Here is an 18,575-nt window from a genome sequence, read left to right as displayed (position 1 = left end):
AAAGTATTCCTTATCAATCATCTGCTTGTGTTTTTTACCTTGTATTTTTTCTTGTATGCCTTTATCTTCGTCTAAATCTTCTTTTTCTTGCTCCATTTCTTGACTCCGTGTTGATCCTGCTCCTATTGTCTTCTCTATGGCCTCTCCCATTACCGAGTCAGCGTCTTGATGTCGGCGCCTATTCCCATCGGCTTCCTCCTTAAAGTGCGTACCGCGCATGCGTGGAGTTGCGCATATGCACTGGCACTTTTTCAGTCTCCGCAACCCAAAGCTCCAGTCTGCCCAAGGGGACGTCGCTACACAGCTGCCCGCCTACCAGCTTTGCCGCTCGGGCCATCCCCTTTGGGAGAGCTCCCTGCTCCCGGACTCCGGTAAGGCCTTCCTCTTTTTTCCTCTGGCGATTTCTTTATCTCTACTTGTCATTGTAGAATTTTCCTTCTTTGGAGCCATCTTCAAAATCCTCTTATACTTTTTATCTTGTGACTTTTTAATGTTTTTCTTCTCTGCCTTGCTTTTCTACCTTTTTCCAACTTTCTCTGTGGAGGGCTTGTTTTCCCAAACTCCATCATTTGACCCCCTCCTTAACATGAGAAAATTTGTATTCTGCATTAGTGGCAAACCACATTCCATAAAATCATTATGTACTCTTTCCCTTCCCAATTCATTCATCCAGGTGCCTTGCCATTCGGTGTGGGTGATCGTGTCTCTCCATCCATGATGACCTCTGACCCTCCGAAATATAATTATTGCCTCCCCTTTTCTCCTTTGGTGAAGGTTCCATCTTTGAGTTGAGACCGTAATCAATTTTGAGCTCATGATTATACAAGGAAAAATACTGCCTTCTTCAGTTGCAGTGTCCATACTGGATGGGTAACCCTGGCCGTTGATCAGCAGATTCATCTGTCCAGTGTTTTTAGTTCTACAGCCATAAATTCCAGTTTGTAGAATCTGCTTGTAAGAAAAACCACTCACCAAACCAAAGGCAAACCATGCCTTCAAGTGACCCTGATTGGGAGCTAAACAGGTACTACACCTTGCCTAAGGGTGACCCGTAGGCTATCAGACGGAAGGAGCGCCTTACACCTTTTGCTGGGCCAACACCGACCCCCTTCCCAATGCTTAACCAAATTTTCTGCAACCCTTGCACCCAAATCTTTGGCCCAGCATTTTGTAGTCTTTTTCCTTTGTTCCCAAAAGTATTCCACTCTTTCAGTTTTCAGACCAGATTGCCTTATTATACATTTTCATTTGTTATTCTACCTGATGTTTTCTGGCCATGATTACTTCACTTGTCCATATGGCCATGCATGTGCTTTATTTCTTCTATTGGGGACATGATGTCAGAAACATGCACCTAGTTGCTGAGAATGGAAATTGTGACCTTGTATGTTATAAAGCGGTTATAATGTTTTAATTATTCAGTAGTTCTCATTGATTTATTAATTTTAAATTACCAGTGCTCCTCCGGTAATTTTTTTAACCCCCCCCCCTATTTTTTCAGGAGATTTCCTTGATTGTAGTTTCCCAAAACCAGTCGGTGGATTGAAGTTGCCTGGACCAGTCAATCTGACCTTGAGAAGGGGCCGCGCCTCCTTGTGACTGGCGGCGAAGGGGAAGAGGGTGCGGCTGCAAGCGTGTGCGCTGAATTTTATTATCGTACAGTCAGGTTCTGCTGGAAAGGCGAGTATTAATGTGATTTGAGGATAATATAATCAATGCGTATGAGCCACGTTCCCGAATAAGCAGCAGTTAATTCTGAAAAACTATGAAATGTGGTGCGAGTGATTGACAGATTTGCCAGTGCGGGGCTCGGCTCGCCTGTATGACAGTGAGGGGTTTACGAAGTCTAACCTCATCGTTTCTTGCTTTAAAACTTTTGCCGTTCCCTTAAATTGTGTTGCAAGAAAACGAAGTGCTGTAAGTATCTTAGTCTTGCTGACAAAAACTAGAACGTTTTTATTTGTGACAAAATGATAGTTTCTGGCATAATATCTCTGCTATTATGCTCTTACTCTCTCAGATATTCTAAAATGATAATAAAGTGATCCATATTTTGTTCAGTGGACTTCTTCCAATAGAATTAAGTGGTGGGGGGGGGGGGGGGGGTGGGGGGCGATTAAAATGTTATTCACCAAAACTAAATGGATGGATATCAATTCGTTGGATTAAATTCCCTGTATGATTATAGGTAACCAGATGGTTACCTTCCATCATTTCAAATTAGCAGGTGTTAAAAGACACAACTGAAAGCCAATGGATTCTGGAAACCCAGTAACAGCATTAGAACTACCTTATCCCTGACCCAACAGACCTTTCGGCTTGACCACAGAGCCCAAAGCACAGAAAGTGACCCAGTCTGTCCACGCCAAACAACATGTCCTCCTGGTTTAGTGCCTCTTGCCTACATTAGGCCCAGAACCCTCCACAGTCTCCTCCCACCCATGAGGTTATGCAAGTGTTTCCTTCTATTTTTTTGAAAATTTTATTTATTGATCATGATACATACAATGAAAAAATACAGTTTAGGAAAAAACAAAATACATACATGTTATTTTTATGTAAATAATAACCTGAAACCCCCCAACCCCCATCCTAACCCACCCACCCCCCTCTAAATTACCCCCAACCTCACCCACCCACCCCCCTCTAAATTACCCCCAACCTCACCCACCCACCCCCCTCTAAACTACCCCCATCCTAACCCACCCACCTCCATCTAAACTACCCCCAACATAACCCACCCACCCCCCTCTAAACTACCCCCAATGTAACCCACCCACCCCCCTCTAAACTACCCCAACCTAACCCACCCCCCTCTAAACTACCCTCAACCTAACCCACCCACCCCCTCTAAACTATCCCCAAACTTACCCACCCCCCACCCCCTCTAAACTACCCCCAACCTAACCCACCCCCTCTAAACTACCCCAACCTAACCCACCCCCTCTAAACTACCCCCAACCTAACCCACCCCCTCTAAATTACTCCCAACCTAACCCACCCCCTCTAAACTACCCCCAACCTAACCCACCCCCCTCTAAACTATCCCCAAACTTACCCACCCCCCACCCCCTCTAAACTACCCCCAACCTAACCCACCCCCTCTAAACTACCCCAACCTAACCCACCCCCTCTAAACTACCCCCAACCTAACCCACCCCCTCTAAATTACTCCCAACCTAACCCACCCCCTCTAAACTACCCCCAACCTAACCCACCCCCTCTAAACTACCCCCAACCTAACCCACCCCCTCTAAACTACCCCCAAAGTAAAAAAAAAGAGGAGATCACATAACATAAAACTCATCAATTAGTTACCATGGTTTGGAACAACACCACTAATGTGTGGAAAGGGGATTAATAATTCAACCCCACTATAAATACAGGTTCCAAGTTTTAAGAAAAAAGGAATAATTATTACATAAATTATATGTTATCTTTTCCAATGGAATACAAGATCTCATTTCTAAATGCCATTTCTGAATACTCAAATTAGTCTCGTTTTTCCAAGTAATTGCCATCTTTCCTTTACATTGTTCCACATCATCCTTGCAATCAATAAATTCTTCTTCAATCTCAAATTTATCTTGGACCTTATCCACCACTTTCAGGCACTTTGCCACATCCAACTTAATAGAAGATATTTTCCCCTTCATATCAGCAAGCTGTTCCTTTACAGATGAAAACCCTTGACCCATCAGAATTGCCAAATTTTCCACCTACTTAGATAAATCAATTTGTAAAGTTGAATCTGAATGATGAGAATCAGACTTAAACTTTAAAGCCTATTTAACTATGGGCCTACCCTTGTATATAACAGTTTCTTCCTCCTTCATGCCTTGATTTTCTTCTTCCAATCCTCCTGTGTCTGCTTCCTCCTCCTCTGTTGATACTGAAGTCACTTCAGCCCAACTACGAGTGTGGACCTCCCCTCCCGTCAGCCCAGGTTCACTGGGTCGAGAGAGGTCAGGTCCCCCTGAAGCCTGGGCCATACCCAACATAACGCACATGCACGATTGTTCTTCTTGGTCTGGAGAGTGACAACATCGGGTGCCGGCGCCATCTTCTGCAATACTGCGCAAAATCGGCGCCAGTGTAGACTGAATCCTACTGGAGGACTGGTGCTGTGGACAAGGGTGAGGAGGAATCGAGTCCGGAGGCTCCACTTGTAAGGTAGGCCCAAGTTCTTCAGCACTTGTTAGCTGCTTAGTAGTCATTTTCTTTGCTGGTTGAGCTTTTGTTTTTTTCATAGCTGCTTCTCGGATACTTCAAAAGTATATTCAAAACTTTCTAAAAATAATTTTAAAACTTGGGACTCTGCAGTGAACAAAACATTCATTTAAGATCTTCCCCATCTCCTCTGGCTCTACACATAGACCCTCCTCACTCTTTTTAATATAAAAATCTTTTAGGATTCTTCCTTGCACAGTCGGCAAAAATATTTAATCGGAAGTTTCCCAGCTAATAACCAGATCCAAATTTATTTGATTTGTTCACAAAATGAATACAGAATAGCACCAGGTATATGCAGGGAAGATTAGAATATTACTTTAATTCTAAGTACATGATAGCACCTCCAAAATATATATATATAGATATATCTATAAAAAGAGAATCTAAGACTGGTTTTCATCAAATTCTGGATCTATCTTTGCTGACAAAAGTCACAGAATTGGTCAAGGAAAAGTTGGTAGATCAAGAGCCTTCCTAGTGGATGGACTAGCATAGGCTATAAAATATTACTTATTGGTAGCAAGTTGTTTAGCAGAAGGCCCGTACATGGTGTTTGCATGGATTTTAAAAATCCATAATTTCTTCATCAGATATTGTGAGTATTTTCTGTAGAACTTGGATAAGATTGCAGGAAAAATATACTTTACAAAATCTGACAAGGTACTCAGCTTTATTTATTGGTATGACATCACAAAATAATATACCATTATAGGAGCTTGTAATATTTTATTCCCAACATTATTCACTCATATCCTATATTGGGAAGGGTTGTGGCTGTCGTGTGACAGCATTGCCCTCTTCCTAGTCGGAGGACACACCAGCTGCCAATTAAGGTTTAGTTCCACCCCACCAATTTGTGCGCATCTTGCTGTTGGCCCCAGGCCTATACTTGGCCTTGGGCCATTGGCTGTTGTAATTGGATTATCCCCCCCTGACACTGAGCCAAATATCTCTGTAAATGGCCTGGGCTGGACTCTCCAGTACTATAAAGTTCCCATGTGCTCTTTGTTCTCTCTCTTTGCCAGTTTGGGACTATCCTGCTTCACTCCAGGCCTAGAAATGTGGAAGGGTGCTGGAGAAACTGTTGGTAAGATGTGCACTGTTATAGGGGTTGGGAGTGTTTAATTAATGTCCCTTGTTGCATAGAGCTGTGCCTGCACTGAGTCTAGGGGTGGTGGACATTTTAGTGATTTTTCCTTGATCATTGTATGTACTAGTTCATTGTGTGTGTGTGTTTTGTGCCTACACTATTTTCCTCACGTTCGTTATTAATTCTGTTATTTCTTTCCCCACAGGTGTTGTAAACTGTGTGTGTGTATTTTGTTCTTGTGCTATTTTCCCCACGTTCATTATTAATTGTCTGTTATTTCTTTCCCACAGCTGCAGTAATGTGTGTGCGTGTGCACGAGCTGACTCGTATACCATTTCCCACACCTGCCTTCTGTAAATAAAATCCTTCACTACAAAAATCTGTGTTCAGAGTTCTTGTCCTTGAGACCTACCAAACCTGTTTCCTCACTCACAACATATCCATAATTGAATAAATGGGAAGGGGCAACATATCCTCCTCCTACTTCTATTTGTTAGTCAAGATGCTATTAAGTAACTAAATAGAAAATAGTTGCTGACTTTAAATGTATGCAATTGCCATTTATTTTGAACCATTGCAAATGTCTAAGAACCTGAATGTGGTGAGATGGATTCCGAGAATATTTTATTTGAATTATATGGCCTGTTACTATTTATTTTGCCATTAAATCTTTACATAAAATGAACACACCTTGGTTAAAGGTATGAGTAATCTCAGAGTTGAGAAATCATTAAACCTGTTCATAGACTCCTATTATAATATTGATTGTAGGGATGTGTAGCCTTCAGCCCTATTACTTCATTAAAAGCTCATTTGTGGTCTTACACCTTGTTCTGTTCCTTTGCTTGTTAATGTTTTACTTGATATCATGTTATTGACTGTTAAAACTGTTCAGGCAAAACTACTGCCGAAGGTCATAATAAATATTGTTTACATTAGTGATTTCCAAAGTGGCCGTTGCCACCCCCCCTCCCTCACCCAGGGGCAGTGGAAAAATAGAAGGGGTCAGTGAAGAGAAATGGGGCAGTCAGGGGATGGTGAAGAAAAAGGAGGCAGTGAATGTTTGTTTCTTTTATTTTAAAATTTTATTTAATTGTTTGCATCGTTACAGGAGAAAAAAATGAATAAAACATGAATCAAATATCCATAGTCAATGGTACAAAAAACTTTATTTTTCTCCCCATCCCCCCTTCCACCCAAAAGAAAGAAAAGAAACACCTACCATTTAATATACAATAATAATAGCACATACAATTATTAATTGTTATTAAAAATTACTAAGAGGAGTGGATCATAGAGAAGAGGTGGACAGAAAATTATCCAGAAAATCCATATATGGTTTCCAACTACTATACATATTAAAAAAAAAAATTCAGCTCAATTCCTTAAACTATACGTAATTTTTTCCAAAGGTATACAGTTTTGGATCTTATTATTTTTCTTTTCTTTGGCTTGGCTTCGCGGACGAAGATTTATGGAGGGGGTAAAAAAGTCCACGTCAGCTGCAGGCTCGTTTGTGGCTGACCAGTCCGATGCGGGACAGGCAGACACGATTGCAGCGGTTGCAAGGGAAAATTGGTTGGTTGGGGTTGGGTGTTGGGTTTTTCCTCCTTTGCCTTTTGTCAGTGAGGTGGGCTCTGCGGTCTTCTTCAAAGGAGGCTGCTGCCCGCCAAACTGTGAGGCGCCAAGATGCACGGTTTGAGGCGTTATCAGCCCACTGGCGGTGGTCAATGTGGCAGGCACCAAGAGATTTCTTTAGGCAGTCCTTGTACCTTTTCTTTGGTGCACCTCTGTCACGGTGGCCAGTGGAGAGCTCGCCATATAATACGATCTTGGGAAGGCGATGGTCCTCCATTCTGGAGACGTGACCCATCCAGCGCAGCTGGATCTTCAGCAGCGTGGACTCGATGCTGTCGACCTCTGCCATCTCGAGTACCTCGACGTTAGGGGTGTGAGCGCTCCAATGGATGTTGAGGATGGAGCGGAGACAACGCTGGTGGAAGCGTTCTAGGAGCCGTAGGTGGTGCCGGTAGAGGACCCATGATTCGGAGCCGAACAGGAGTGTGGGTATGACAACGGCTCTGTATACGCTTATCTTTGTGAGGTTTTTCAGTTGGTTGTTTTTCCAGACTCTTTTGTGTAGTCTTCCAAAGGCGCTATTTGCCTTGGCGAGTCTGTTGTCTATCTCATTGTCGATCCTTGCATCTGATGAAATGGTGCAGCCGAGATAGGTAAACTGGTTGACCGTTTTGAGTTTTGTGTGCCCGATGGAGATGTGGGGGGGCTGGTAGTCATGGTGGGGAGCTGGCTGATGGAGGACCTCAGTTTTCTTCAGGCTGACTTCCAGGCCAAACATTTTGGCAGTTTCCGCAAAGCAGGACGTCAAGCGCTGAAGAGCTGGCTCTGAATGGGCAACTAAAGCGGCATCATCTGCAAAGAGTAGTTCACGGACAAGTTTCTCTTGTGTCTTGGTGTGAGCTTGCAGGCGCCTCAGATTGAAGAGACTGCCATCCGTGCGGTACCGGATGTAAACAGCGTCTTCATTGTTGGGGTCTTTCATGGCTTGGTTCAGCATCATGCTAAAGAAGATTGAAAAGAGGGTTGGTGCGAGAACACAGCCTTGCTTCACGCCATTGTTAATGGAGAAGGGTTCAGAGAGCTCATTGCTGTATCTGACCCGACCTTGTTGGTTTTCGTGCAGTTGGATAATCATGTTGAGGAACTTTGGGGGACATCCGATGCGCTCTAGTATTTGCCAAAGCCCTTTCCTGCTCACGGTGTCGAAGGCTTTGGTGAGGTCAACAAAGGTGATGTAGAGTCCTTTGTTTTGTTCTCTGCACTTTTCTTGGAGCTGTCTGAGGGCAAAGACCATGTCAGTGGTTCCTCTGTTTGCGCGAAAGCCGCACTGTGATTCTGGGAGAATATTCTCAGCGACACTAGGTATTATTCTATTTAGTAGAATCCTAACGAAGATTTTGCCTGCAATGGAGAGCAACGTGATTCCCCTGTAGTTTGAGCAGTCTGATTTTTCGCCTTTGTTTTTGTACAGGGTGATGATGGTGGCATCACGAAGATCCTGAGGCAGTTTACCTTGGTCCCAACAAAGCTTGAAAAACTCATGCAGTTTGGCATGCAGAGTTTTGCCGCCAGCCTTTTCTTTGCAATTGCTATTGCAATACTTAAAAAATGAAATTGGACAAATACCAAGAATTTTTTTATATTGTTTTCATAAATATCTCCAAGTAAAAATATTCTTGGGTCCTTTGGTACCTTTATCTTCATAATTTGCTCTAATAATAAACTCAGTTTATTCCAAAACCTTTCCACTTTTTCACAAGTCCACATTAAATGCAAAGAAGTCCCTATTTCTTTCGCACATCATAAACACCTATTGACTAATTAGGATTAAGTCCATTTAACTTGTGTGGAGTAAAATACAATTGATGAAGAAAATTAAATTGAACCATTTGATGCTTACATTTACTGTATTTGTAACACTTAACATAATTTTGACCAAATCTCCTCCTGAGTTTGTATATGTAAATTTTTCTCCCATTGGATTTTTGATTTGTATAAATCTTTTTTTCTTTACAGTCTCTTGTAATTTTATATACATATTAGTAATAAATTTCTTATCAACAAATGTATCTGTTATTGTATCTTCAAATTGACTTTGTTTAGCGAGTCTTGTTTGTTTCTTGTTGACGTGATCTGGACACACACCACATTCACGTCTACAAGGGGCAATGCTCCAGGTTTGTAAAAAATTAAACTTATCTTTAGGTTGTAATGTTCATATAAATTACATACAAATTCACTGATACTCCCCTAATTTTGACACCAACCACAAGCCCATCAAGTTCCCAATGGCTGATCGTCACTTCTAATGGCCCAATCGCGGATCCTCGCCCCAGCTGCTTGCCCATTGATCTCCCAAAGACCTTTGTGCAGATTTTTGCCCAGGCCACCTGCCCATCGAGCTCCCAACGGTCCATTTGAGGATCCTCGCCCTGGCCACCCGCCCATCGAACTCCCAATTGCCCAATTGCGAATCCTCACCCTGGCCACCCACCTGTTAAGCTCCCAATGGTTGATTCTTGCTCCGACCACCTGCCAATCTTGCACCCGATGGCTCAACTGTGATTAGGGGACCTGACAATATTTAATTGTTTTTCTTCTGTAGTGATTTACATGGTTTTTACTTTTTTTATTGAAATGCTTTGTTTTGTCTTTCTCCTCTGTAGCGGCACACAATATATTCATTTTACTTTTATTTATGTAAATTCAGGCAGTGTTGACTTTTATTTCATGCATGCACATATACATGCTATACATATATAGGCTATGTTGTTTTACTAGTTCTATAAAATGATGTGCTTGTGTGCGCTTTTTGGAACTTGAATTTCTTTTTTGAATATTCTCGATCCACCATCGGTCGAATCCATGTCCATGGTGGGCAGACTACAGAGGTAATGGCACTGCTATTATGTTGTTTTTTTGGCTGGATTTTGTTGTGATTGGCATGAATATTACAAAGGACTTTTTTGCAGAATAAATAAGGCCTCGACACAAAAAAACAAAAGAAGTGTAGGCAATATAGTGTGGATTATCTGAAATATGGATTTGTATCAATACCAAATAGCCAACAGAAGCTCATGTGCCTGCTGTGTGAAAGAGTCTTTTCAAATGAAGCCATGAAACCTTGCAGAAGAAAACATTGGAAGAAAATACCCTGATAATGCATACAAAAATTTAACATTTTCAGTCATTTTGAGAACACTTACAGAAATGGAAACCATTGGAAATATGATTGCTAGCACTTCACAACAATCCACTGATGGGTTGTGTGCATCATACACCATCTCATTGCTAATTGTCAGATATGGTGAACCTCCATATAATTGGATAAGAACTTATTCTACCAGTAGTAAATGAGGTTCTACACAATGTTTTACACCAGGTCACCTGAACAAATTATTAAAGCCATTCCTCTCATTGATACTCTGTTCAGTGGATGAAATGGCTGAAAACATTGAAGGCACATTGTGCAACATGCTGAGGACAACAGCATTTGGCTTACAATTTGATGAGTTTATTCTGCCAGTCAATAAATTTTTGCTTCTTGCTTTGTTTCATCATGGATGAAAGTCTGGTTCAAGAGATTATTTGCAAGACAATGAGAAATGGGTACAAAAGGGGAGACAGTATTTCTTGTGGCTTCATTGGTTTCTTGAAAAAAGCAGTCTATGGTGTGTTACAGTGCACTGTGTAATCCACAGGTAACATATGGTCGCCAAAAAAAACCTAAGTGGTCAACTTCACAAATCATCAAGCCACATCCTCTCAATTCCTGACTGTTTTGACAATTCTGCACTGAGAATTATGAAGATTTTGAACATTTGTTCTTGCACACGGAAGTTAGATAGCTGTCAAAGGGAAACTGCCTGAGGCATTTCTATTCAATTTTTAAAGCAGTTGTTGAATTCTTCCAAGATTCCAATTCTGTTCTCTGTGATGAACTATGAAATATCAAGCATGATGTTGTTTCACAAAGTCCAACAAAGTTAATTAGCAACTGCAAGGAAATTAGGATAACCTCATCAAAGCTAAATCAGCCCTCTCCGCCTTTCTGTCCAAGTTACAGTTATTCAAATGTAACATAGCCCATCATGAGCTCTTCTATTTTCTGGGCCTCTCTGAATTTGAGAAGAGGAGGATATCAGGCAATGATCTTTAAGTGTATTGTGCACACCTGGATCAGCAGTATTGAGACATGTTTGACAGATTTCAAGATTTTTTTTTGCTTAAAATACCAGACTGGGTGATCAATCTATTCATCGATATAAGCAATGAGGAAATGGGAATGGTGGAGGAAGAATTGAGTTAATTCCAAAATGACATTGAGCTGAGGCCAAAGTTAAAAAAAAACAAGATTTTTGGTTACAAAAGGACATTTCTGACCACTGTCCTGCACTGTGTAACAAAGTCAAGATGTACTTTATTTAATCATCATATTTAGTAGAGTGAGGCTTCAGTGCAGTCGCCAAGCTTCTTTCCAAGCAAAGAAACAAATTGAAAATTGGGATCTAAGACTTCCTCTTAATGCCTTCCAGCCTGATATTGAGGAGCAGATATCCCTGTACCAAGCAGATCTATCCCATTAAAACTGTGAAGATGATGTAGTTACAGTTGAGATGTACATTTACCCTTTTGTATTGCAAAATATATGGTTTACGAAAAGTTTTAATTATGAAATGCATAAGCTTGTATATAGTGTTAGATTAATTGTTTTTTGAAATTTGTAGTAGACTTAATACCAAGAAAGAGGTGTGTGTTTGTTGTGTGTGTGTGTGGGGGGGTGGGGGGGGGAGGGGATGTAGGGGCATTAGGGATGTGGATTGGGAGCCAAATGGGCGGCAGCTTGAAAAAGTTTGGGAACCACTGGTTTATGTAGATAAACATAGTGGGACTCTTTCAGACATAAGGGGTGCCTGCTGGTATATTTCCAGTCTCATTCATAATTTTATCTAGAATATGAAGTTCTATATTGAAACTGCACAGTTTATCAATTAGGTCCATTTATATCAAATTCAAATGAATAACATTTTGTCTATCACATAAAATTCACTTTTAAGGATCATATTGTAGCACCATTTTATGGTGATCCAAGAGATCATTTGGAATCGATACTACAGAGAAGTAATTATGGTAACAATATCAGCAGTTATACGAGGTAATTCAGAAAGCAACTGTAGCAATAGAGATAAATGAGTAATATAAGGAGTAGAACACATTTTTCTTTGGTATGTTAAGAGTGAGGAGAATAGAAGTTGTTGGCCTTCAGATTGCCATATGGCTTATAAAATTCTGCATGTCTATTGAATTTCCATCCTTCACCTGATAGAATATCATAAGAAGAATGGAAGAACTGAAATGATTCCAACATGAGATGTCTCGTTTTATAATTGCATGCTTCCAGCAATCAGATTTCACTGGAGATTTACATAATCAGTCATAAAGGCAATTAATTTCTTACTTAACAGTGTCTGCTGGTGCAGAGCAGCAAGTGATGATGGAGAAGGAACGGTTCAAAGGGCGCAATTTTTTTGATCTTGGTGTAAATACAAGAAAAGAGATGCAACATGTGAAAGATTCTAAATCAGGTAAAAATAATTTTTTTTGGCTTAAATAATTATATTTTCATGCCAGCTACCAACTATTGTTGTGAAAATGATCTATCGCTGACATAGTTGGTAGTACTATTCAATTTTTGAATATTTTAAGAATTTTAAAACCACATCCAAGTATACATCAATAAAACTACAAGATTTTTAAAAAAATCACATGTGGAGATGTATATATTTGTGTGTGTTTGTGTGTGTGATATATAGATATAAAACCCATCCCTCCCACCCACCCACTCTCCTAACAAAATATATCAAAGAAAGGAAAAAGAAAAGAGGAATAAAAGATTTGGGAGAATGTTTTTTTTTAAAATCTCAATACTAAATATAATGGAACTGGGGGTTGCCAACAGGATGGGCTTTCAAAAAGAGAGTCCTTCAAAAAGTCAAGATGTACTTTATTACCTTCCCAGCATCATAGTTAGTAGAGTGAGGCTTCATTAAATTTTTTCCTTCTTTCATTGAAAAGTAATAAATTTACCAGCTTCCAAATAGTCTTCTATTCACTCCAAAAACTCAAAATTTGATTATCCATAGAAGTCTATTTTGATATAAAGGCATTTTTCAAGAAATCAAACCATTTCCACCTCTTTCATAAACTATTTTATTCCATAATTCAATCAAATGTTTCAAAATAGGTGAATCTCTACTTCCTATTAAGAATTTTGAATTCCATTTGTAAATAAAGTCCTGTATACTGTTTTCTTCTATTTTAACCCAGGCTGGAGATCTATCTACATCAAACATCCCATTAATAAATTTCAATTGAGTAGCCTTATAATAATTCTTAAAATGGGGAAATTGCAAACCTCCCAATTCAAACTTCCAGGTCAATTTTTCAAAAGGCCTTCTAGCCATCTTTCCTTACCATTAAAACTTCCTCATATTTAAAAATAAATACTTAAAATAGTTTTGAGGACTCCAACAGGGAATTGACTGAAAAAGATATTGAACCCTTGGAAAAATATACATCTTTATACAATTCACTCTACCTACCAGGATTATAGATAATTTATTCCACATATTCAAATCCCCAACAGAACCCAAGGCAGTTCATCCACCCAGTTGGGACTCTTGAGCCAGGCCATCAAAGCTGCCTTGAGGTGACTGTGGAAGTGCTTTGTGAAAGTGCTCTGGCACAGGTTTCTGTGGTGGTATCAGCCAGCAGGACTGCCTCCGGCCACCTCATGGAGCAGTCAACCATGGTCAGGACGTATCTTGCCGCACAGGAAACTGGTAATGGCCCCACTATGTTGATGTGTACATGGCTGAACCTGTGCCATGCTGATTCAAAAGTCTGTGTGAACCTGAACTTCAGACGACTGACAGTTCATGCAGGTTTTGGCCCACTGGCAGACCTGTTTATGGAAGCCATGCCAGATGAACCTGCTATCCACCATCTTGACCATGGCTTGGATTGCGGGGTGCGCCAGGTTATGGATGGCATCGAAACCCTGGTGCCTCCATCCAGCCAGAATGCTGGAGCGAGGACTGCCGGTAGAGACATCGCAGATTACTTGGGCCAACAGGGGACATCCTCCACCCTGAGGCCAGAGATGGCAGTCCAAAACCTGGGGATCTCTGAGTTCTGCTGCTGCACTTTTGGTGTGTACCGACTTGATCACGGGGCATGACGGAACATTGGCTATCACGTTGCTTTTCTCCATAATGTACTGTATATCCATAGGGCAAGCATCTCTGTTGTCGGACTGACCAAATGTTTGATACCTTATTGAAGGCAGAGGTTAATGGCTTGTGATTGGTGAAGACCATGAATTGCTGTCCTTCCAAAAAGTAATGGAAATGTTTTTCCACCAGGTACAGCACTGTATTTGGGTTCTGGGAGGTGGGGGTGCCTGCTGAAAAAAACCAGGGGTTGCCACTGGCCTTCAATGAGCTGTTCCAGCATGCTCCCAGAAAAGTGGAGTTGGCCAGTGCGCCTTTGACATTCTGGAATGTCCTGGAAATCTCATTGGCCCAAGTAATTTCTTTGACTTACCTGCCATCAGCGAGAAGAGTGGGCACATGATGTGCGCTGCTGCCGGTATGAACCTGTGGTAAAAGTTTATCATACCAGTGAATTCCTGTAGCCTTCTTACCATGTGTGGCTTAGCAAAGTGCTGGACCGCCTTGACTTTCTCTGGGAGGGGTGTAGTCTTGTGTCTGTTTATCTTGTGCCCCAGAAAGTCAGTGGAGCCCAGAGCAAATTGGCACCACGGGGTTGATCATCAGGCCAAACTCACTCAACCTGGTTCACAGTTGTCTCAGGAGGGCGGCGTAGTCTTTGAGGCTGTGGCTGGCGATAAGGATGTTGTCTAAATAGATGAACACAAATGTGAAGTCCAAGCCCATTGCATCCATTAACCACTGAAAAGTTTTGTGCCACGTTCTTAGACCAAAGCGCATGCGGAGAAATTTTAAAAAGCCAAAAGGGGTTGTGATTGCAGTTTTGGGGACATCCTGGGGTGAAATGGGATTTTGTGGTATCCCCAATGAGATCCACCTTGAAGAACACCTGTGCCCCATGCAGGTTGGTGGCAAAGTCTTGGATGTGGAGCACGGGATATCTGTTGGGTGTTGAGGCCTCATTGAGGTGGCGGTAGTTGCCGCATGACCTCCAAACGCCCTGCTGATTTGGGAACTATGTGGAGGGGGGAAGCCCAGGGACTGTTGGGGTGCTGCACAATCGCAAGCTCCTCCATTTTTTTAAACTCCTCCTTCGCTAGGCTGAGCTCTTTGGGAGAGACTTGGCACACCCAGGCATGGAGTTGGGGCTCCTCGGTCAAATTATGGTGCTTTTCCCCATGCTTTGGCTCAGCTGCGGAGAACTGTTGCACTACTATTGAGGGGAACTCCACCAGAATGCAGGTGAATTCATTCTCTGAGAGTGTTATAGAGTCCAGGTGGGGAGTGGATAGCTTGGCTTCCCCCAAAGGTAGAGTCTGAAAAGTTTTGGTGAGGTTGACAAGCAGGCATTGGGCCCGAAGGAAGACATCCCCCAGGAGCGGTTGCACCACTGCTGTGAGGGTGAAGGTCCATGTAAAACAGCTGTTGCCTAACTGAAGAGGAATGGTGCAGATACCAGAAGTCTGAATGGAGGAGCTAGGCCCTGCTTGGTGTTATGGGTGTCAAGGCCTCAGGGGGTAGGACACATCTCAGTGCCAGTCTGACCAGGAAATGTATGCCCGACAAGATGTCCCAGATGTAGAGGAGGCTATCATGTAGGCCAACTGCCGCAGCCATCAATGATGGTTGGCCAGGGCATTTCCTGGAAACCTGCAGGGTGGGTGGCATCAACGGGCCTCCACACCTCATTGCTGATGATATTTGCCCTGAGGTATTAACTTGCCTCTCTGCAGGTGACTGTTCTTGGGGCTTGTTGATGTGGTCTACACGGCGCTGGTATCCTTCTTTGTTCTCCAGAGCATGTCCACCCAGGCTGTGATCCTCCAATGGACACTGAAGTCCTTATCCATTAGCAAGGGTCTGATATTCTCAGGCAGCTGCACCAGAAAGATCTGCTTGAAGAGCAGACAAGGTTTGTGGTCCTCCTTAAAGTGAGCATCTCAGTCATTAGGATGGATGGGGCCCTGTCCCTCAATCTATCCATATGTAACAATCGGGCAGTGTGCTTGCACTGGGAGAGCCCAACAGTACAGGTTAACAGATCTTTGAGGGCCACATAATTGCCTTGATCCAGTGGCTGCTGTTGGAAATCTACGAACCTTGGTGATGTGCCTGATCGAGGGGGCTCATGACATAGAAATAGCAGGTGTCGTCATCGGCAATGTGCCGAAACTGGAACTGTGTCTCTGCCTACTCGAACCACACATGTGGCTGTGACACCCAAGATGTTGGGACCTTGAGTGAGACTGTATGGTCACTGGCACTGCTTGATCCATCATCTTTGGTCCAACTGCTGGTTGGACCTGTCGGGGTCACCAATGTAGTGTTTGCACTACACAAATGTGGAGAAGAATGACATGCACACCTTGGAAAACAAGATTGGTCACCGCGCTTATATGGGCTCCTGTCACTGACATCAAGGCCCCGTGTCATTGCAGTGCCGACCTGAGATTGGCTGGCATTCTCACCAGAGTTCACCCATCTTCCTGCTGTGCAGAGGTCACTTGGGACGATGGCTGATGTCACCATCAGGTCCACACTATCACCTCATTCATTGGCCATTTCGTGGGCCAGTCTGTGTCTCCATGCGTGAGCCGCTATAGTTTGATTCATTCAAATTAAATTCAGAAGGCATCTAGCCACTCTACTTGCCAAAATGTTAGCAATAATTTTATAATAACATTAATAAAGATATTGGCCTTTAAGATCCAGTTTTTAACAAATCTCTATCTTTCTTGGGTATCACAGTTATGTTTGCACTTCAAAATTATTTTGGTAGAGAATGAGTTTCTGCTGCTCATTTCAATGTCTCCATAAAAGGAGATATTAATAAATCTTTAAATTTATTCTAAAACTCAGGAGAAAACCATCCTCCCCTGGTGACTTACCATTTTACAAAGAACTAAGACCCTCAGTAATTTCTCTTTCTGTAAATGGAATAAATAAACCTTTTTGATCTTGACGGTTCAAGGTAGATAAACTAATTTGAGACAAAAAATTATCAATTTTAACCTCATCACTGTTAAACTGGGATCTGTATAAATTTAAATAAAAATCCTTAAATGAATCATTTATTTCTTGAGGTTTATAAGTAATCTTCTTAGAATTCTTTTTAATTGTTCTGCCTTCATTTGCTAAACGAAAACTTTGTATGCTCCCAAATCATAATAGTTTGTTTAGTTCTCTCAATTAATTTTTCAGTTCTATACCTGGATTGTATTATAATAAAATTTCTTTGTTATTAAACTTTTCCTTTTTTTCATCAGAAGCCTTTCTCTTCAAATCTTTATCTCTTTCCAATAATCCAACTTTTTTCCAAACTCTTTATCTTTCCAAATAATCCAATTCTTTAGTATAATCCTAAATTTTTGCTGAATATCTTACTATTTGACCTCTTAAATAAGCTTTCAAAGCATCCCATAAAATAAATTTGTTATCCACTGAATTAAGATTAATTTCTGAAAATTCTTGAATTTCTTTTCTTATAAAATCACAAAAATCTACCAGACTATTCAATTTGTGAAGTTTTGATGTACTTTATGTATACATAAGACACTGAAGACAAGTTTAATGGAGAATGTTTCTAAGTACAATAATGTTTATTGTGTAGCAGCAATATTCTACAAATTCTGTAAATTCTGATTGTTTCCATATTTTTAATGTCACCATATTATTTCCTCTCCAATTCTAATCTTGCAGTGCCTAAAGTTCTTAAACTGAAATGAGCCTGGAAAAAAAACCAATTTATTTCAAGGGTATACCACCCTAGTGTGTGGCTGCATCAGGCTATGCATGGAACCAAAGTACAGGGGCACCAAATGCTGCTATGTGCTGAGGTTCTACCTATCCCACATGTTGTGAAGAATGGGTCTGCCTGGCCCTGTGTCTGCACAATGTCCCATTCAGCTGTACTTTACTAGACCAAATTCCTTCAAAGAATAGATTTTTCAGACAAACACCTTTGGTCACAAGTTCATCATGCGGTGGTCAGCATGGAATTTTCAGCAGACATTAAGACATGGGGTCTTGATGATGTGATGTAATATTTGGGAATGTTTTTGGGAGGTAAAATTAGAGTAGGTTACATACATACACACATTTTAAAACCGATCTTATTTGAAATACTGAAGAATTAATATTCAGTGGCTTTACAGAAACTATGGAGAATACTATGAACATTTCACAAGTAGGTGTTAATTGAAATGATGTAATGAAATGAATAGACCATTGTCTTGGATGGGAGTCAGGTCATCTGTGTTGAACATTTTAACAAGACTTCTGACCTTTCTGCAAAGTGCTCACTAAAAGGTGATTGAGAGGTTTGTTTACCTAAAACAACAGATGGGAACAGAAGACTAACTCCTATTGTTTGCTGGAGAAGGAGGGGGTTCTACAAGTGTGAGAGAGAAGGACATGTGGAATCTCAGATGGAGACAGAGAGA

At 41.4% G+C, this 18,575-nt stretch overlaps 1 protein-coding gene across 1 annotated transcript in view; it reads left to right on the top strand.

The window, feature by feature from the left end:
- The first annotated feature begins 217 nt into the window (after positions 1-217).
- Positions 218-18,575, top strand: part of LOC138740046 (piwi-like protein 4) — a 91,281-nt gene continuing 72,923 nt past the window's right edge. The window contains exons 1-2 of the mRNA XM_069892486.1: positions 218-371; positions 12,367-12,486. Coding sequence (XP_069748587.1) covers positions 218-371; positions 12,367-12,486 — 274 coding nt within the window. The remainder of the gene's footprint in view (positions 372-12,366; positions 12,487-18,575) is intronic.

This window comes from Narcine bancroftii, chromosome 7, assembly GCF_036971445.1.
Source record: "Narcine bancroftii isolate sNarBan1 chromosome 7, sNarBan1.hap1, whole genome shotgun sequence".
Taxonomy (NCBI): domain Eukaryota; kingdom Metazoa; phylum Chordata; class Chondrichthyes; order Torpediniformes; family Narcinidae; genus Narcine; species Narcine bancroftii.
The sequence above is the reverse complement of the archived record's forward strand: the minus strand, read 5'-3'. Positions and strand labels throughout refer to the sequence as shown.